We start from the raw sequence: 22,335 nt of genomic DNA, 5'->3' as shown, positions 1-22,335 counted from the left end.
TATTTCTTTTATTGTAACATGCATCTTTTCCAAATGTGTTTTTTTAAAAACAACCAAGAATACGGTACAACACATTGGGTCCATGTTTATTTGCCCTCTAACTTGTTCACATGGACAAATAATCCTTCATTAAGCTTAATCCAAAACTTCTGTAAAGTCACAGGGTTTTGGGCACTGGATGTTCCGTAAAGCAGTAGATCTCTCTACTTCTAGGCTCATGCCCTAAAATATTAATAAAAAAGGATGGGCTTCATGGATAAAAATAAATACATCAAGGTGAACTCATCAGCCCCGCTTCTATTGTCCATGTCTGGCTAGGTCCTAAAAGTTAGTACCCATTTCCTTTGACAACGTTCGGCTAGTAACCCCGCCACCAGTGGTGGGTGCTGTGTAGGCTCCACTACAATGTATGTGTTTCATCATGTCAGCCACAGAAGTATTGGATCAATCTTAATTTTTATTTTTATTTTCCTTTAACCCAAGTACGTATGACCTGTTGAAATGTCAAATAAACATTACAGTGGGCTTTAGGAGGTTTATGATGGTGGATATTCAATCACTGCTATTTTTCTATGGTGTGGTTCACCTGAGTTTTAGATCCACCTCATTTTTGGAATAAAACTTTAAAATAATATGGAAAAATGAATGGACGGAGTGGATAAAACACAAACATCATGGTAAGGGCCAAAAGAGCACTGACCACCAGCCGTCACTAGCCGAACCGCGATCATCTGAGTCTGTGTGCCTCGCATGCCTACCACGGTGGATATCCGTAGTGGGAGGGCCGCCAGGCAGTCGGCTTCCCAAATAAAATATCTATTATTCTTTTCCGCGACACGAAACCAAGACATAGATAACACGTCCTCTGTTGAAATCTCTCTCCAGCGGAAAACAAAAGAAAATCGAATGGATGTGTGTCCGTTTCCAAGAAGAAGCAAATGGAGAAGAATAAACAATCTCCCTTCCCTCCTCTTTAGCATCCCATCCCTGTTTTATACTTCCAAATCTCTAAAATTCCTCACTTATCCCACCTGAAATACCTCGCTCTTTCATTCTTTCTCTCTCTCCCTCTCTTTCTCTCTCTCTACAATCAGAGGAAAACGGATTTAGGGTTAGAGTTTTTTGTTTCTATGGGGGTTGGCATTTCTAGCTTGACATCAGCAGCAGGAGAAGGCGATGGCTGTCTCAAACCAGGGCTCGGCGACGTGCCGGAGAGCTGCGTCGCGTCCGTTCTCATGCATCTTAGCCCTCCCGAGATCTGCCGGTTGGCGAGGCTGAACCGCGCTTTCCACGGCGCGTCGTCGGCGGACTTCGTTTGGGAATTGAAGCTTCCTGGAAATTATCGGTATCTTGTCAACAAGCTGTTAGATGAAGTTCCGGAGAATTTTGGGAAGAAAGAGATCTATGCAAGGCTCTGTCGGCCGAATCCCTTTGATGATGGCACAAAGGTGCGGATTTGATATGTCTTCTGTGTGTGTGTGTGTGTGTGTGTGTGTGTGTGTGTGTGTGTGTGTGTGTGATTTTGTTTTTTTTTTTTTCCCATTTTATTCATTTTCCTGTTTTTTGGATAGGAGGTTTGGCTGGAGAAGGGAACGGGAAGGATTTGCATGTCGATTTCTTCAAAGGCGTTGTTGATAACTGGGATTGATGATCGGAGATACTGGAATTACATTCCGACCCAAGAATCTAGGTGAGTTTTTTGTGTTCTTCTTCTATTAATTATGGAATTTTCTCAATTCCATATATGATGATTGATGGAGATAGAAATTTTGGGGTTGCATGATAAGATTTGATCTGGGTTTGTCAGGAAGTCCATGTTGTTTGCATTTTTAATTGTCAGAAACAGTCAAGAATGAGATAATCTTGCTCTTATGTCGATGGTTGGGTTGGGTTTATGATGCTTTTCTGGGATTGGAGATAATTTTGAGGTCTTGTATCTTGTTGTGTTCTTCGCTTTAGTAGTTGGTCTCTGATAATCAAATTGGAGTTCAGTTTTTTCAGTTTTAGGTCTAAATTCTGTGGAGCCTTACAGTATTAGGATTTTGCGTTTTGGGTTTCAATTTTGTCATGAGGAACATGGAGGTGATTCTTGCAAGGAGAGGTTGAAGTGATTATTCGTGGCACAAATTCAGATTTTTCAGTTTTAGGTGTAAATTCTGTGGAGCCTTAGAGTATTAGGATTTTGCGTTTTGGGTTTCAATTTTTTCATGAGGAACATGGAGGTGATTCTTGCAAGGAGAGGTTGAAGTGATTATTCTTGCACAAATACCAACAGGGCACATGTCTGTAGTATCTGGCCCGCTCATCAGAACATGCCCAAAAATCAAGAAGATCCACTCATCAGGTTGGTCACATGCTCATATGTTGAGTATACACTGTTAGTCATTTTTTGAAAGGTAAAACTACCAGGGGTTTTAGTCATATTTTCTCCAAACATCCATTTCTCTCATATGCATGTGGCTCATCCGGTACCCGATGAATGGACTGGCCTGACTTTGCCACAGGGCATGTTCCAATTGGCTCCCACCTGATGAATGGCCCGGATCTCAAAACATCTGACATGTTCTTGCGTGACTCTCTCCAAACTCCTCATTTCATAGTTGGATTCCTGGTGGAGCACTGTATTTGTTTTTCAGCTGGCCTTGGAAAGCTTGTAGAGATCTTGCTGACGGAAAATCCTTCAATACTTAAAAGTTGGGTGGTTGGCAATGCTTTTGTCTCTCGCAGGATTAGAATATCAGTATCAAAGAATGCATCTCCAACATCAAGACTTATCTTAGTTATCCAAATACATGGATGGGGATTGTTTTGTATGAAAGAGATAACTTTTATACCAAAGGAAAAAAGTTAACAAATATGTCAAATTTAGTAGACAGAATGAGAAACAAAAACACAACAATAGATTCTCTGTTTACATGTATTCAGACTTTTCAGCTGGGATGAAGGTGGGTCTGCAATCTAGGATGGGACCAGGTGGTGTGTCATTGTTTCCATGTGTGTGTGTGTGTGTAGAGGTGGTGTCATAGTTTGTCTATATGTATGTATGTGTGTGATGTATGCGCAGGCGCGCACACACACATATAGAGAGAGGTGCTCGCACACAGCTAGTTGTACGTCCAACTAGTTTGTGTGGGGGGAACACCATGGTATTTGTATGACATCTCGCCCATCCAGCAAGGTTGCCCCACCATGGAAATGGGATGCCACAAAAATCAGGTCGATCCAACCATCGGATGTCATACACCCCATGTGAATGTAGAGTTTTTTGGGTGGTTGTTCATGGTTTTCTATGGTGTGCCTCACCTGATAGTTGGATTGACCTGATTTTTTGGTTTATACTATTTTCATGGTGGGACAACATTGCTAGACAGGTGTGACGTCAGACAAATGCCATGATGGGCCCCTCTTGCCAACTAGTTGGACATATAACTAGTGTGTGAGCATTTCTCTTGTGTGTGTGTAACAAATTTATTGCTGAGAAAGGCAAATAATACGACTATTCAAGGGGAAGATCTCCCATTACATAACGATGCTCCATCAACCCTTTTGAGAGCATCACATTAATCAAAGCTCTCTTTAGGTGGCCGCCTCACATTAATCAAAGCCGCCCTCTCAAATCTCCCTATATACTTTATGTCTCTTCTCAAATGCCCGGCATCGGTGATGGCGATTATTGATAAATTAAGGCGGGTCTTCCTTTGGCGCGGAAAGGAAGAACGGAAGAAGTTTCATCTCCTAAATTGGTCGGAGGTTTGTCTCCATTTGTCTAACGGAGGAGCCGGGATCAAAGAGCTCAAAGCAATGAATAAAGCTCTTCTCGGTAAGTGGATCTAGAGGCTAGGGGCGGAAGAGGGGAGTCTCTGGATTTCCATCATCAAGGCTAAATATGGAACATCTTCTGGCGGTTGGTGGTCTCCGGAATCATCTCTCTACAACGCGTCGCACATTTGGAAAGATATTATGAAAATGAAAAAGGAGGTCCTCTCAGCTGTTGGATTTGTGCTCGGCAATGCTCCCAAAATTCGATTTTGGGACGACATTTGGATTGGGGATCAGCCGCTTAAGATTACATTCCCTAATATGTACCTTCTAGCCTCTTCTAATGATTCGTACGTTGCTGATCATTATGCAGTTATTGCCGGGAAAATTGTCTGGAATGTGCAATGCAGAAGGGGCCTCCAAGATTAGGAGATTCCAGAATTTGTGGGTCTTCTGGAGAGGATATATGCAGCTGCCCCTTCCCCTACTTCAGAGGATAGCATTTTCTGGAGACCAGATAAATCCTCCTCCTTTTCTGTTCGATCCCTCTATAATCAGATGCACTTGCAGCAGCCCACCCCCAAGGCAAATCTTTCTTTTCTCTAGAAATATCCAGCTTCCTCAAAAGTTCTCGCTTTCGGTTGGCTGGTCGGCAAAAAAAGAATCCTAACAGTGGATAACCTGAGGAGGAAAGGGATGATCCTGCCCAACATTTGCTTATGCTGCATGTGGGCGGAAGAGACTCTTGATCACTTGCTCCTGCACTGCTCTTTCATTCAGTCGATATGGGCCGACTTTCTGCTTCGGTTCAACATAGACTGGTCTTTTCCGTGCGAGGTGAACCAGCTCCTTCAGGCGTGGCATGGGGTGAAATTAGGAAAAGTGAAAACAATAATCTGGAGAATGGCCATTCTCGCCGTCTGGTGGTCAGTTTGGGGAGAAAGGAACAATAGATGCTTTAGGAATTCCTTCAATCTTGCTGGGGTGGTTGCATCTAAGGCTAAGCGTTTCATGATCGAGTGGGCTACAAATGTTAAGGGTCTTTTTGGTTGTGATTTTTTCTTCTTAGGAGTGTAGTTGTTGTCTGCCCTCTCAGTAGGCTTTTTCCCTTGTGTTTCTTTTTTTCTTCTTAATGAAATCATCTTTTTTTAAGAAAAAAAAAACCCCCCTTTCAGAGCATTGGCTATCTCATGAGCCTCATGGAATACAATGACTGAACCCAACTTCTTTAGTTATAGAGAAATCGAAGATTTCATCAGCCATGGTTGCTGTCAAGAAATAGTGTTTTTGGAATCTCCCTCAAAAAGTAGATGTCCACACAAGGGTGACTAAAAAAATCTCTGGTTCTTCTAGCGGTGCATGTTTTTGCATTGGCTTTAGTTGATTGGTCCAGAAAAAAGAAAAAGAAAAAAGAAGCAAGTTTGAGATTTGATTTGTCTTTCATCTCTAGAAGGTAAAAACACCTAATCCAGCAGGTCCCAAGTCACCGATTGAGCTCCCATCAAGGATAAGTTTGATGGATGTGCTGTTTAAGAGTTTGGCTTGAAAGACCTCAACTATTGGGTATTTTCTTTATCTAGCAGGGTAATTCAGTGCGTCTTAGCAAAAGTGGGAAGCACTTCTGGGTTCTCTCAGATTTCACATATTGGTCAGGCCAGTTAAATGGTCATCCTTCCTAACTTGTTAATCTTAAGACAATGCTTGGTTAGCTATTCAGCCGCACTTGGACCAGTGGTCCCTGGCTCCCCGCGATCTTTATTGTTTGGAGGCTCAAATTTGATAATGGATGAGAGAAGCTTGGAGGCTTGAGATGTGGTGGAATATTTCACAATGAGAAACTTCTTTCCAATATGCTGGATCATCCTGTTGATAACAAAAGAAAAAACAGAAAAAGAAAAAAAGAAAAAAGAAAAGGAAAAACGTTGTTGTCTTATGAGATTTGGTGGGTGTAATTCACGGACAGAAACTTCTTTCTCATATGCTGGATCATCCTGTTGATAACAAAAGTAAAAAAGAAAAAGAAGAGAGAAAAAAGAAAAGAAAAAAACTGTTGCGGTCTTTTGAGATTTGGTGGGTGTAATTCACAGACAGAAACGTCTTTCTCATATGCTGTATTTCCAATATTCTGTGCAATACCATCGTGTATCTTGGCCGCTACAATCAATGGAGCTGATGATTGAGGTATATATTATGTCCATACATAAATATCTTGGGACAGAGGGTTCCCTATGATATTAACTGCTGGAAATTTCCTGAATCTGTTTGCATCTTTTCCCAACTTAGATGCTGCAGTTTTCAAATCACAGGCTGATTCCATTGCTGATCTATTGTCTAAATATGGTCTTGGGTGTAGTGATCACCAATTGAGTGTTTTCTTCAGCTTGAGATTACCTCTTATATTGCTTTTCTGTAGTTCCTTGTGTGATTGGGTTTTCATAGAGTACATCTTTATTCACGATTTCAGAGCTCTTGAACGTTTCTAGCTCTCAAAGAATTTCTAATTTTAGATGCCTATGATGCATCCAATTAACTGAGAGCTGTGTAACTTGTACATGGACGAGCATGTCAATGTTGGACATGGTGGCTTTTAAAAGTCAGATACGTCACACTTTTTTTTTTTTGATAGGTAAACTGGTTTTGAATTACCATTGCAGGCCTTTAGAAGTCAGATCTACCAGCATGTCTTTATTTATAAGAAAACAAAGCCTCAAACATGAATAACAAACGTAATAAACTATCTTTTAAAAAAAATCATAATAAACTTAAAATCCATTATTTTTGTGTGAAAAAAAATCCCAAAATAAAAGAGAATAATAGTAATCTATGAGAAGTTGATTTTCAAGTGAACCCTGTCTAGACTGGTCGGACATGTGTTTATGTGGCAAAGCTTCAAAGAAATGGAGTGTCTTTGTTACATAGACTGAGAATCATAACTAAGATGAAGCCAAAAACCAACTGATCTTCTATTCATCGAAAAAAAAAAAAAACAACTTGGCATTCAAAGACTAGACACAGAACTCAACACTCTTTCTGCACAGACTGTAGATGCTTCTGTCTAAAGATGATTCGTTTTTTTTTTTCCTTTCTTTCTTTCTTTTGCTGATTAACACATTTTATATTTATGTAAAAGACAAAAGCAGTATGCCGTAATTGGGGAACAAGTACCTGATGCAAAATTCTTTTCTCAGAACATCTTGCTTCTATGAATTTGCATTTTCATTTGCATCTGTGGTTGAACAAAATGTCAAACCCGGAGATGAGATCATGAATTTCATTAAAGGTCTGTTTGGATTGATGGAATCTGAAAAGCAACCATGGAAAAGAAAATGTTTTCTGTAGATGCAACGTTTTCTACTGATTGCGACACTAAAGTGACCTGTGGAAAATTGTTTCCTTTTCTACGATTTTACTAAAAAAAATGAATTTTTTTTTTTTCCTTTTTTCCTCTGGAAAATTGTTTCCTTTTCTACGATTTTCCTTCAAAAGAATGAGTTTTTTTTTCTTTTTCTTTTTCCTCTCGTTTCCATACTTTTTTTTGATAGGCATATTTCACTTTTTTGACTATTGATCATTATTCCACATTTCCCTGGAGATCACAGAAACTAAAACAAACAACATTTTTAGGATTCTTTTCCATGATTCCATATCCACAGTTTTCCTTAGATCTGTCATTTTACTTTACAAATGCACTTTTTGGATTGCACCAATCCAAACCGGCCCCAGTGATGATTCTGTAACTCAAAGATATTCATCACTGTGTGGGAGATAGTACCAATTCTACATGATGAAATATGAGATAAGCATATTCTTGCTAGTGGAGCTTGCATGGGAACATGGTGGCACCCCTCATCTAGTCTTACCTGGCTTTTCTAGAAATCTACTCTTTCTCGAATATCTATAGTTGTAGTCTTTAAAGAGATGAAGAATGATGGGAATTGATGGGGAGCTTCTATTGCCCTACTTGTAGATTCCACACTGTGGCGTATCTTCAGCAGATCTGGTGGTTCGAGGTAGACGGAGAGGTCGAGTTCCAATTCCCAGTGGGGACCTATAGCCTTTTCTTCAGGCTTCAGCTGGGCCGGACCTCCAAGAGATTTGGCCGTAGAGTCTGTAACCCTGAACACGTCCATGGGTGGGATATAAAGCCTGTTCGTTTCCAGCTATCGACATCTGATGGTCAGCATTCTCAATCCCAGTGTTACCTAGACGAACCTGGGAACTGGATCAACTACCACGTCGGAGATTTTGCTGTCGAGAGCTCTGATGCTCCGACAAAGGTCAAATTCTCAATGACCCAGATTGATTGCACCCATACAAAGGGGGGCCTCTGTGTAGATTCTGTGTTGATATACCCAAGTGAGTCTAGAGAGAAGAGAAAGCTTTGTTGAGTTGCAGATGTCTTTGTAGCATAATTACTTGGTTGCTCAAAAGGCATGATCAAACCCAGGGTAGGGTTTTTTTGTTTTCCTTTTCTTACTTTTTTTTTTTCCTTGGGTGTCCATGGAGAAGCATTTGTATGCATAGAGATGTACATATGTTCCTTTTTTATTTGTTGATTTCCTGAATGAGCATGATGTGTGTGAAGAATGCTTTTTTGCTGGGTCATTTTCCATTGGGATTCAAGATTGGAGAAGAAAGCTCTTTACATCTATCTTGGAGTTATTTCAGTCATAAAAATATCAATGGAACGTTGTAAAACCAGTTGTGGAGTCCATGTTTTTCAATTCTCCTGTCTTTTTTTTTTCGTTGGAGATTTATTGTTTTTTGGGGGGATTTACCATATCCATAGATTTCCCAATCCACTCGATGGATCCATGGATTTGGGTAATATTCAACTTCCTAGAACGGCCAAAAATCTTCTAGGAGAACTTTTTGTGGCTGAAAACGCACTGTACTGCAATAGTAGTGAGGCACATCTAGGCTAGTTGTTCTCCTGCAATAAATGCTCCCCAAATACATGGATCTGTAAGCATTCCTGAACTATGGATTTGCAAAATCCATGTTCGAGTTCACGGACTTCCATTTGCAGAAGAGAAAGAAAGAAAGAAAAAAAAAAGAAGCATATTTTCATTTCTCCTATCCGAAACAGGTTCTAGAAAAGCAGAATAGATAATGATTCATTTCCTTCCAGGAGGGAAATTCGATATCAGGTGTGCAGCAGACTGAGAAACCTTTGCCGTTGAAAACCAACCCAAAATTGTTGGAGAAAGGCCAAGCTCATGATGATAGCAAGATAAATTTATTTTTTTTTGCAAGGCTCAAACCATCCCTTCCAACTGATTGGAATTTTATTTAATTGTATTTTGATCCGGTTGAATGAAGGCGATTGATCATTTTTGCTTGTAACAACACATTTACAGCCAACAAATGCGTTTACCTATTAAATGTTTTTTGAACGACTATGATGTGTTACCCACCAAATGCTCTTTTCTCACCTATCCCACTTTGCACGGCACACATTCGTCAACGTGGATCCACGAATCAGAAGGCTGCTGGGATGGGGCAAAGAAACTTGCACTGATCAGAAGAACTTTGGTTTGGATTCTCCCATCCAAGCAACTCATTGCCCTGCGCACTGAGACCACTACGTGCGGGTAAAAATGATCACGATTTGGACGGTGATAGAGATTGCGGTCCACCAAATTGTCGGGGACTTGGACAGCTGATCGGTGAAGCTACGAATGGTTGATATAGTCCTCTGCCTTTTCTTTTTCTTTTTTCTTTTTTTTTTTTTTTTTTGGCTTAAATTGGAAGCTTCGATTCTTTTGTGCTTTATCTTCCTTTTACAAGTCCGCCATTCAAATATTTAGGAGCATCCATTTTGGATGAACTTTAAATCGAGGGCCATTCATGACAAGATCCACTAGGCGTACCGTCTCCATCCACCATTTACCCATCCATACAGATGATGAAAGGGTGGCTTTATCTTCTTATGAGAGAGACAGCTGGACTATTCGGGACCGACATATGGTTGGGCCATTTCTTTCAAGTACACATGTATCGTAACCTATCAATCTGGACTGTCCATATAGTTGTAGTTGGCCCTATTTTGGATGATGAGGAGTTTAAAACGCACTGATATTGATAATCCTACCCATCTGGCTGGTGGCCTTTAAATACATGGTATAAATAATAGTGGTTAACGGTCTGAGAGAAACCAAGAATTCTTCTCTGATGCTGTGGTATTTGAAATATGGAACATCTCTGATGCTGTGGTATTTGAATTATGAAATTGTCAAATCTACCTGCCGTGTGTACTGTGAAGAGATGAATCTATCATATTTTGTTTCACTTTTAGATTTTGATATTATGTATAACATGAGACCGTTTTACTCTGCAAATATAGTTTATATTTTTCAGGGACGGGGAACTTTGTATATCAAAAGAACATGGAAAAAGATTTTAAATGTGTAACTGCAAGGTGGGTCGTCCAAGTGAGCCCCATCCACTGGAAGATAGAGAATGGGCTCCGGCAGTTTCCAAATTGTTCATCTTCCTCTGCAGCCTTGAGTTTGACAGAACTGTTCATATCCTGCTATTGATGACATTCATGGCTGCATCCCTATATAATGAGTAGTAACTCATGATCAATATACAAAGAATCTCACGCACAAATCCATAGAGTGCGGAGAGGCATTGCAAGAGGGAAGCCAATTTCTATCACTACTTCATGACTTACAGTGTGGATCTCCTTTGAAGGAGAGTGTTCCCTTAGACCTCTTCTTACACCAGTGAAAGCACCGTAACTCTCTTCCGACGATGTGAGATGCATCTGGGAATATCCAAGAACCAAACATTCATCTTCCACTGTCATTTGATCCAAGGAATTGCTTTGCATAGTTGTTTCCTAATATTGGTATAAGAAATTTAGAGGTGCGCTTTCGTTGCCTATTTTCTTTAACCATTCGATCTCTCTCTACGCATATATTCAAACTCTAATTACCAGTGATTGAAATCCCTAATCAAATGGGCGAATAACTTTTTCCTGTAACCGACTATAGCCAGCTAGGAAAATGGTCGATTACTGGTTGCAAGCAAATTGGGAAAGAGAGACACGAGGTATTAAGAACAAGAAATGGTTATACCCTGGCATGATTAACAGTCAATATGATGGCCTAGTTTTTTCTGATATTATCATTATGCTAACTGTCATAACGGTCCAGACAGCCCATGACTGAATTGTAAATTCAACCTTTGTGATTGATTTCGACCAAGGACTATTTTTTACCTTTATGATCAATTTCGATTAAGATGGCCGAATTCAACCAAAGTGGCCGATTTCGATGCGCAAAATCAAGAATGGGAAAACCTCAATCCTGAGTGTGTATGAGGAGATGATTGTTGGCTTTTGTCCTATCTTTCGATCCAATGATACACAATAAATCAAGGTAATATCATCTTGTGATATTGCGAGTTATGAATATGATACATTTTTATCATGAATGTAATAAATAATATCTCTGAATATGGTGAAAATGGTAATAAAAAACTTTATAGTCGGCCTAAACAAGCGCGAGAAGCTAGATGAGAATAACCATGATGTCCGGCATCGTAAAATCTAATATCTTTTGGATGAGAAAGGAGTTTTAGAAACCCTAACTGCTGGCATGGATCCACCTGAACAATGATATGATTGGCGAATTCGAAGGATATTACACTACCTGGGAAATGTGGAACGCCTTGATTCTTACATATACTAGTACCACTGTTATTAGATTAAGAGTTGATTCTCAAGTTTGACACATACAAGATGGCTCCTAACGGCTCAATGGGTGAGCATCTTAGAACGATGTTGGCAATAATACGTGGCCTGAAAGGGGTGGGAAATGCACTTAAAGATTAGTAGCAAACTATTGTGCTCTGTTCCTGACTCTTACGAACAGATGAAGCTCACGATGACACACGATAAGGGCATAAAACATTCGCCAATTGTCGCATCATCTACAGTTGGAGGCTGAATGCTAGTCTGCACATAAGCACGATGCCGCATTCTTGGCCGAGCCTAGCATGCACAAGGGGGAAGGACCCCAGTGCAAAGGAAAAAACTCCCAAAAGAATTTTCAGGATGGAGAACACACACTAGTCAGAAACAAAATGGTGATAAGTGTAAGCGAGAAAAAAGAGGTTGAAAGAAAGACAAGTCGAAAGTAAAGTGCTACAACTAAGAAAATCTTGGTGACTTTACTCAAGAATGCTCTGAGCTAACGAATGTATAAACTGACGCTGATCCTTTAACTTTTGCTTTTGTATGCACTGAGGTTCCGATTGCTGATGTAACTCATCATAACTGAGTTATGGATTTAGAAGTAACACAACACATAACTCGGGATCGAACAGAATTTGTAGAGTATCAAAAGTGCCTAGTTGGAAGTTGAAAAATCTATACGAAAAATGGTCTCTTAGAGGACATACTGGGAGTTAGCTCTCTCCAGCTCTATTTGTGGGCGGGTCATATTTTACTCATCCTTGATGTACTCCATACGCCCACTGCTAGGCGCAATTTACTTTTAATGCTTTCATTAGCAGAACTTAGTTTTTTAAAATCTTTCGATCAGTTTCTATAGACATTTTTTTAGATACTTCTTTTTATGGACGCGATGTAGTTTGTAATGGTTTATTTGTGCTTGATTGTGATTATTCACATGATTATGTTGCCCATACTTTTTTTACTTCAGCAGACATTGACCCACACATTTGGCATGCTAAATTAGGTTATATAAATCCAGATATAATGCTTAAATATGCTAGGGAAGGCTTTTAAGGTCCACTCACAAGCGTAGTTCTTCTTACTTGTGAGCATTGTGTGATTGGAAAGTCGACTAGGAAACTATTTTGAAAAGCAGTACATGCTTCAACTCCCTTAGAGTTGATCCACTCTGACATTTGCAGATGCCGAAATGTCAGGACTCACCACAGAAAGTCCTATTTCATTACATTTATAGACGATTACACGCACTATGGTCATGTGTACTTGATATCACATAAATCTAAAGCATTAAAAATCTTCAAAAAGTATATGCTTGAAGTCAAGAACCAGTCCGATAAAAGGATTAAGATCTTACGGATATATCATGGATGCGAATATTTGTTTGAGCATTTTTCAAGGCTCTATAAAAAAAATGATATTCATATACACTTGACTGTTCCTTACACTTCGTAACAAAATGGTGTTGTATAGAGAAGGAATAGAACGTTACTCGATATGGTGCAATCGAAGATGGCACAAGCCAACCTTTCCCTTAAATTTTGGGAAGATGTGCTACTGAATACAACCTATATCCTTAATCTAGTACTTTTTAAGTCAGTTACAACGACCCCTTATGAATTGTGGTACAACAAAAAACTATACTTAACTCATCTATGCCCTTGAGGATCAACTGATTTCATTCATATACCATCTTAGAAAACTGAGGAATTAGATTAAAGATCCTTGGAGTGCATTTTTATCTGATACCCTGAGCACTCCAAGGGTTATGTTATTATCCATGAATGAGAAAACATTGGAACGGTTGAAATGGAGTTGCGAGATGTCGATTTCATTGAGGACGATTTTCCAATTAGGAAAAATTCTTCAAATTCTCATGAGTTCTTCAAGATGATAGGCTTGAACTCTAGCTCAGTCCTAGTCACCCAACCGTCGCTCAACGGGGGTGGGTATATTGATCACCCACCTGTTGGTCCAGTTGATGCACCGATCATTGAGAAATGTGGGAGAGATCTTTTGCCTAATAGGAGTGTACCACATGAGGTCGAGACTGACTTAGATCATGAGCATGAATTGAGAAGACACACTCGTGGGCTGAAACCCCATTCTCATTTTGATATTGAAGGGGAATCATTCATGACTGCTTCTCTGAATGATGATGAGCCTAGATCATACTAGAAGGCATTGTCATCTCCTACTATGAAAGAATGGATCATGGAGAAGAACCAAGTCTAGAAGCTTGTTGATCTTCTACCTAGACGCAAGATTGTCGAGGTCAAATGGGTCTTGGAAATCAACCGAAAGGTAGATGGAGTGATAGATTAAGTTTAAGGCCTGACTAGTAGTTAAGGGCCACACACAGATTGACGGTGTGGATTATGATGAGGTGTTTTTTCCAATGGTGAAACTCACCTCGATTTACCTTATTCTGGCAATTGTCGCACATTTGAATTTAAAAAATCTATCAGATGGATTTCAAGATGGCATTTCTTAATAGAGATCTAGATGAGAAGATCTATATGAATCAACCCACGAGTTTCAAGGTCAAGGGACAAGAGCGTAAAGTTTTCTGCCTTAAAAAGTCCATCCATGGCATGAGGCAATCATGTAGGCAGTGGTATTTGAGATTTCATCGAGTCATTGCTTTGTATGAGTTTACGATGATTGATAAAGACCACTGCATATATGTCAGACTGTCAAGGCAGAGTTTTCTAATCCTATCTCTGTATGTTGACAACATTTTATTAGCCACAAATGACAAGGAGATATTAGTTGCTACTCAGAAGTGGTTGTCCTCCAATTTTGAAATGAAGGACATGGGCAAAGCATCCTTTGTGCTTGCGATTAAGATCCATAGGGATCATCCTAGAAGACTTCTTCGTCTCTCAAGAGACTTATATCAAAAAGTTGTTCGAGCAAATCAATTGACACTCCTGTCGAGAAGGGTCATGGACTTTTTCTAAATCTCTGCCTTAAGTCAGATGCAGAAAAAATTGAAATGAAGCAGCATACATATGCTAGTGTGGTTGGCAGTCTAATGTATACAATGATATGCATTCAACTAGATATCAGTTTCGAAGTGGGCTTAATGAGTCGTTATCAAAGTAACACAGGATTGGCTCATTGAAGGGTCGTCAAGAGAATATTCTGATACCTGCATGTGACTGCAGATTACATGTTGTGCTACTAGGAGTCATATCTTCGTTTAAAAGGATATTGTGATGTCGATTGGGGCAGCGATTTCAACAAGCGTAAATCTACTTTTGAATTCACGTTCTTCTTCGGTGGCGAGGCCATCTCTTGGAGCAGTAAGAAGTAGCCTATATCACGCTTTCTATCATGAAGTCAGAGTAAATTGCAGATTACTCTGCCATTTAGGAAGTTGTATGGTTGAAGAGATTCCTTCGGCATTTGAGATGTGTACTGTATGCTGATGACCTTGTCATATTGTATTGTGATAGCATGACAACTATTGCTTATGCAAAGGATACTAAATATCATGGCAAGTTGAAGCATATCTAGATTCACTATCACTATGCTCGAAATATGATGGCGAAGAAAAAGATTGTCCTGGTGCATGTACTTACTCGTGAGATGGTTATTGACCCATTGACCAAGTCGATTACTCGAGATACTTTTAAGAGTTACAAAAGGAGTTCGGGTTTTCGTAGGATATGATTTGTGACGGGGACATTTTGATAGTTTTTTCTTTGACAGATTGTTTATATTTGGATCTGTGTATTGATTGTTCTTCTATGAATATATCAATAGTACACACATTCACCACATGGATTGAGATATGTCGCCAGGTAAAGGTTGTGCATCTCACACAATAATCGCCTTGGCACATTACTTGCGAGGAAAATGAGATGTGTGATCACAAAATTATTGTGATTATTCTACACATCAGCTCAAACTGGGTTCGGGATGAGATCCTTTTAGGACCGAGCATGATCATTCCCATTAGGGTTATGCAGCCTCATAAGCCATATGTGAGACTTCATTTAGACGCCTGTGAGAGAGATTGAGTTGAGTGGCTCAGACTAAGCGCTTGGATGACAACTTATCAAGATTTGTACGGTGTAGAGGTTGGCATACTCTTAAGGAGCTCCACCGTAACATGTTTTTCATAGAGCAAGTGCTAAAGACAACCGAAAACACTTATAGTGGACAAAAAATGGATATGAATTTCACCTTAGTGTGAGAAAATTAGTGCAAAGGTAAACCTTGTGCCCTTATGACCATGGGTTATGCCTTGAAATGAAGGCTTAGTGCTACTACTTTAGCTTGTTTCCAAACACCATAAAAAGAAAGGGTATAATAGAGCGTGTTGAGAAAGCGGTTGAGCCAAGATAGATAGGTATGAGCATTATAGGAAGACTGCATAGTTTTACACCTCACATGTTTATATGACATATTTACATACGCGAGCAAGATGAGTTTATGGTCAACTAACGTGTCCCTCAACATGTTAGAACTCATGGTTGTGAATAAGTAAATGGACAATCCTTGGGTAATGAATACCCATATGTAACGTCCTGGATTTTCACTATTTTGGAATTCCAAAGACCTTTGAAAATTTTTCGCTATAATTAGCTCACATTGTCACTAACTGACCTTTAATGCTCGAGCCTATATGCAGGCGGTACCAATAAAGAACCGCACAAATTTGATTAATCAACTATATAAAGCCAACGAATTCGCCCGATCACTTAAGCATCAAGTGTAACCTTGTGATTTGTTCACATAGGGCCCAAATCTAGCCGACTTATCACTGACTAATCGAGACAACCACAACTAAATTAAAGATCTACCTAAAGTCGAGACAACTAGGGGTCGGATCCTAATTAACAAACCAAAGTGACCTAATTATCCATTTAGCCTACGAACTAACGGTTTAGAGTGATTATGACCGAATCGTCATTTCCACTAATTGTGAATAGACCACACTATGGACATAGTTAATCCAAACCCTAGTCATTGCACACAAGAAATCTCGCTACCCAATTCATTCTATAAATGCCCAGATTATCTAAACAAGCTCTAGGTCACTCATTAGTAAGTCACTAAATCCGAGACTATAGAAATATGATCATCTTAGTAGGCTTAACGTTCACCGCAGGACATCAAGCTGAGATCACATCTCGAATCGTTCAACTTGGACTCGCAAGTCGAGTGCTTGGGTTGTGTAAATACCTTATATGAAAATATAAAACTTAAATGAAATAAGTCAATTTGTTCTTTCACAAAGTTGTAACTTTGGGACCGTTAATTCATGACTAAACTTGGGGTGCCGACTAAAGACATTTCTCCAGACATATCCGTATATTTATAGACCTGATTGATGCTCAGTGACCGTTGATCTGGGTTAGGGCCTTTTCCGGTTGATCGGCATGTCCGATCATCGGATGGTTACGTCCAAATATAGATCGCCTAGTGGGATACTTATCCCATGGCTTAGATTGGCTCATACATCTCCCGCTGGGTCCCATTGGTTAGAAACAACCCCCTTCAGGGATAGTATAATGAATAAAGAGTCATTGGGGCCATTTTGCAACATTTGGCTCTATAAATACCTTTTCATTTCACACTCTCTCTCCCCATACAAATTTACCCTAGAAGAAAGAAAGAGAGAAAGAGAGAAAGAGAAGAAAAAGAGGAGAAAGAAAGAGAGAGAGCTTGGAAGTATGATGGTATGTGTACCTTCACCCTCACATCCCTCTCTATAGCCACCTTGCTACTCATGGATCCTTCGTGGAGTTCTCTCGGTGGCAATTGAAGGTAAGAAATAGATTATACTCTCTAATCTAGTATTTTGGGTTAGATTTTCTAGTCCTTATAATGGTTCGTATGATTATTTAGGCTTTGGTGGATTTTCCCTATAACCCTAATCATAAGAGCACTTTGAGTCGGGCGAATCATTGCAAAGGTGGGGACCATAAATGCTTAGGTTGCGATTTATCAATGCTACTTCTCTAGTTAATGATTTATGATTACTAATGTAGTATGTGCATGATAACTTACATATATTTCAATTTATGTTCAGTGGATTACAATTTATAGTATAGCGACACCTACATGTTCAATGAAATGCTTGAATGAGTAGATTATTAATTTTAATGATTGAATGTAAATTCAATTATCTTTAATGCTCGTTGGTTTGATTAAATTAAGAAGTAGGACTACAAGAGTAGTCTGGTTAGTCGGCAAATTCCCGGATATGGGTTGACCAAATTAGGTTGGCCAGACACGTTCGATTGATCTGGGTTGAACATGAATGACCAACAGTGGCTGGGCCATGTGGGATGCTTACACACTTCATGTTGGTCATGCCGGTGTTCATCCGTATCAATCAAAATTGTCCAAAGAACCAGCTAACCTTATATATGTTCACCATGTATGATCATAACTATTTGAGTCTGGGTCACCCCCTTACCAATTGCAAATGTCTACTATTAACCATTACTATTACGATCCTCAAGACTCATTAGTTGGATATGGTGGTATGGGACACCGTGTCCGTGTTGTCGGCCTACACTGGGGTGATGAGCCTCCCCGTAGTGATCGCGAGCATCACTTTTATAACTCGTCTTTCATATGTATTCAGCTAGGAATGACAACCTAGACGAATCAAGGATTACAGGTGTAGGAACGTTGTGGTCATTCTGCGCTTAGTGATTCATTTGAGACCAATGACTAAAAGGGAAGTATCATAGTTTCCCCAAACTGCTAAATGAATAGGCATAATTAATCACTCGGCTAACATAACCATTCACTACATCGCATTAATATACAATGTGGCGAAACAAGCATTGAAGTCGAGTACTGATGAAGTGTTGTCATTTGCGAACCAGGTGGTCGGAGTCGCGTGTTGAGGGAGTGTTGGATGGTGAGGGCATGCATCATTTCATAAATCTCATTATTTGCATTAATAAGAATAATTAGGAAGTGATTGTTTTACATTGTTTTAACATTTCTGTGCTGATAGACTTGATAACATGTGTAACCTATGCTTTATGAAATCACTGAGTTGATCGCTCACTCCCACTCTGGGACGGTGTTTTAAAACACCAACCAGATGCTGATATAGATGCAAGGACCACCGAGGTCGACGCGTTGGACCAGGCGGGCATGGATGAGAAGGAGTTTTCTTACTTTCAGCTTTCTGATGGGCCGATATAGGCTGCGTACTTCTCAATAGGGAGAGTCGAGCGATCGGGCTTAACTAGACGCCACCTTTCTATATTTTTTGTTGATTTTGGAATTGTATATTGGACCCAGCTGGACCCATACTCTAGATAATCATAGTACATGCGTTTCAATTTAATTTTCTGCTTTAATCATGTTTATTCCGAAGTATGATACACTGCCTAGTATAATCTTATACATGCTTAATTGCCTGACGTAGAAGTAACCGAGAAATCAGCTTCTGCAAAGCATGAGTGATGCTCAGAATTTCGGGAGTTGAGCATTTGCTTGACCTTTGAAATTCGGGGCGTTATACCATAAGAGGTTAGAAAGTATCCTTTATTGGTGTAACTAAGATGATCATGGGGCAGGTTAGTGTTGCGGAAGATGAGATATATTATGTCAGTTGATAGAAACTTGGTATATTTGTTCTCTCCTGAAGTTATGTGCTTCACTAATCACACACTGTATTTCGTGGTATGAGGACTTCTAACGTAGGTATAGTTTTGGTAATTAATTAGGTTGATGCCTGACTTATCCAAGTGAGAGATGTAACTGCAAGGTGGATCGTCCAAGTGTACCTCACCTATGGGAAGATAGAGATGGGCTCTGTCAATTTCTAAACTATTCATCTGCCTCTGCAACCTTTATTCTGACAGTTTTGGAATTGTTCATCGCCTACTATTAATGACATTCATGGTTGCATCCCTATATAATGGGCAGAAAACTATGACTACTATACAGATAATCTCACACACAAATTTGTAGAGTGCAGAGAGGTATTCCAAGAGGGAAGTCAGGTTCCATCACTACCATACGACTTACGGTGTGGATCTTGTTTGAAGAAGAGTGTTCCTTTAGACATTTTCTTACTCCATTAAAAGCAATGTAACTTTCTTCAAGCGATGTGAGACACATCTAGGAAATCCAAGAACCAAATCTCCATCTCCACTGACATTTAATCCAAGGAATTGCTTTGAGTAGCCATTTCCTAACAAAATGAAATTGGGCTATTTTGAGAAATGGATAATGTTGTTATTATCTGGCACATTATTCAAAATTCACACACAAATAGCCTATAATGAATTATCCGTCATAGGAGTAGCCCATTGGGACTTGTCCTCCAATTTATTTGTAGGCATGAGGCCCATTGGGACTTGTCTTCCAATTTATTTGTAGGCATGAGGCTTAGTAATAAGGAGATCATGCAGCAAAGGCTCGATATGCCACTGTTCATACATTTAATCTCAAGCACCAACTCACATTAGGACCACCAAAAAATGAGGAAGACCTAAGGCTCGAGTGGCCACATAACATGAAAACTTGGACATACGTTACCGGCCCACTGATGAAACCATGAGCGCATCTCTCTCTCTCTCTCTCTCTCTCTCTCTCTCTCTCTCTCTCTCTCTTCCGGTATAGGACGCACCTTTGCACATATCACTTTTCCTATCATGGCTAAATAGGGAATACAAAAGTTCAAGGGAATATAGGAAGTGGCACGGTATGCACCATAACATCTCACACATGCTTTGATGCATGCCATCACTGTCTCATGTCCTCTTCTTCCACATCTAACCAAAATAAGGGTGGCGATGGTGAGGTTAGCCCGATGGGTACCTGAGCAAGACCCAACATGAGCCAAATACAAGCATACACAAATAGTGTGTGCGCATTCAAGTATCAATTCCAGCCTCGTTAATAATTGGGCAAGGTGTGGGCATATGCTAATTACCTAGACCTACATCCCCAATTGTGTTACATATACATAAATATATTATTTTAATTAATTGACTGCCATAAATTACAATTTAGTAGTAATGGCAGTACTTTTTTAAGAAGAAAGAAGTTAGTTTCTCAATAACCCTGAATGCAAATGCCATACTAATCATTGACTGATATGTGCATTGGGCATGTCATCTATCCTTTCCAATGAGGTTGTCACTCATCATGAATATATGTTCTTTTTGAAAATTTTCATTGAAAATGACATGTTACTATTTGAGCTGTACATGAGTCGAGTTAGGTCAGTCAGCTCGCTAGACTTGACTCGGAAAAGCTTGACTCACCTCGGCTCAAAATTGAACTTGGACTGAGTCGAGTTGGTTTTTGGAGTTCAAAAAAATTCTGAGCCGAGTTTGAGCTTGCCCGAGCTCAACTCGACTCGGTTGGAACCCCGACTCAGATCGAATTGGCTTAATGACTTGGTTATTTTGATCTTGATGTTGCTTGCCAAATGTTTGATAAAAATGACTCAACGAAGTATTGTTTATTGGATTGCCCTTATATTAGGGTATTCTCAAAATGGCCATTTGAGGGAAGATTGAAGAAGCAAATTATCACAAAAAAAAAAAAAAAAAAAAACATTGTACAACTGCCCTCATATCTTCATCTTGATGATGCTCACCAAATGTTTGATTAATTGACTGCAAAGTATTGTTATTGTTTTGCATTCGAAGAGCGGGATATTGAAGATATATTCTATATGTTTGAGAAAATGTCACACATGCTTGAGCTGGCCCGAACCTGAGCTCGAGCCAAGCTGGCCCATCAAGCTCAAGGACTGAGCCGAGCTAAGCTGAGTTTAAGCTAGGGTTGGTTACTGGCCGAGCCGAGATGAACCGAGTTCAAGCTAGGGTTGGTTGCTGGCCGAGCCGAGTTGAGCTGTGCCAAGCTTGACTCGGTTCAACTCGTGTACACCTCTAGTTACTATTAGTAGTTTTTATTATTATTAATTTCTACAAAAAAAAAAATCTAATATTTCAAATTAATAATTAAGTTTTAATAATAATAATAATAATAATATATCTGATAGTCTATTGGTGCCCAACAATTTAATTAAAATGAGTATCAGTGCCTAAGTCAGGCTCAACATAGGTGTAGATATAGGTACAGGTGACTAATCCCTGCGATTCCCACCTGTAAACCAAACAATTTAATACCATGATGGTTGGTCAAAATGATGTTATTCTAGGATTTGGGCTTTCATATTGTGCTAGTGGGCTGATGTTTCAGCGATCCGAACCATTGATACAATGAACCTTACAATATTGGATGGTTCATGCACCAAAAATACCCAGATTAGAAGATTCTATTTATGAATATTTGACATTTTTCAGTTGAATAATGAATGTAAATGTTGCTGTATTTTCTTTCTTAGTGGCCTCTTTGTTGTGCCGCTATTAGGATTTTTATTTTTATTTTCCATCTGGGAAATTCTTAATAATGGAGCCTATCAAACCAATGGTTTGGATAAGTGAACTATGGGCCTTTCTTTTACAAACTTCAAACCAATATGCTGTATAAAATACAGACATTCAGCCCCAGTGCTCTACATCTGTAATTCCTTATTTCCCAAATGGGAAGAAGGCTTTGTACATCTAGCGTGGACATAAGGCAATCCGGACCGCGGCCCATCATGGTTTTTTTTTTTAAAGCATAGAAAAAAAAAAACCAACACCGACGGTACTGCGCTCACCGTCTCATTTTAATCGTCCATTTGACAGCCCGACCAGATGGACCGTGTGGAACATTCGATCAACATGCATTCAACATTTAAAATGAACTCCGAAAATGCCCCTGTAGACAAAACCTTTTATCCAGTGGTTTTTATGCAGCAATACAAACTTAAGTGACCAACTTAGACTAGCACGAGCGGACATCAAATTTGAGGATGAAAATAC

At 39.5% G+C, this 22,335-nt stretch overlaps 1 protein-coding gene across 2 annotated transcripts; it reads left to right on the top strand.

Moving 5' to 3' along the window:
- Window positions 1-819: 819 nt before the first annotated feature.
- Window positions 820-8,330, top strand: LOC131248502 (F-box protein PP2-A12-like). 2 transcript variants are annotated; one of them, XM_058248807.1, is made up of 4 exons: window positions 820-1,448; window positions 1,572-1,690; window positions 2,276-2,344; window positions 7,727-8,330. In XM_058248807.1, exons 1-4 carry the CDS (start codon window positions 1,131-1,133, stop codon window positions 8,145-8,147), a joined length of 927 nt encoding a protein of 308 aa, XP_058104790.1. In that variant the 5' UTR covers window positions 820-1,130; the 3' UTR covers window positions 8,148-8,330. The 2 variants fall into 2 exon arrangements, with proteins under 2 accessions (XP_058104790.1, XP_058104791.1); XM_058248808.1 differs by lacking the exon at window positions 2,276-2,344 and having other exon boundaries at window positions 823-1,448.
- The last annotated feature ends 14,005 nt before the right edge of the window (window positions 8,331-22,335 follow it).

The sequence above is a fragment of the Magnolia sinica genome, chromosome 6, assembly GCF_029962835.1.
Source record: "Magnolia sinica isolate HGM2019 chromosome 6, MsV1, whole genome shotgun sequence".
Taxonomy (NCBI): Eukaryota; Viridiplantae; Streptophyta; class Magnoliopsida; order Magnoliales; family Magnoliaceae; genus Magnolia; species Magnolia sinica.
Note: the sequence above shows the minus strand (reverse complement) of the source record. Positions and strands in the feature narration are given on the sequence as shown.

Bases quoted from the DNA above. Each gene is read 5' to 3' on its own strand.
- LOC131248502 (XM_058248807.1), top strand. From the start codon at position 1,131: ATGGGGGTTGGCATTTCTAGCTTGACATCAGCAGCAGGAGAAGGCGAT. The intron at 1,449-1,571 runs GTGCGGATTTGA...TTTTTTGGATAG, and splicing joins CCTTTGATGATGGCACAAAG to GAGGTTTGGCTGGAGAAGGG. The intron at 1,691-2,275 runs GTGAGTTTTTTG...AAATACCAACAG, and splicing joins ATTCCGACCCAAGAATCTAG to GGCACATGTCTGTAGTATCT.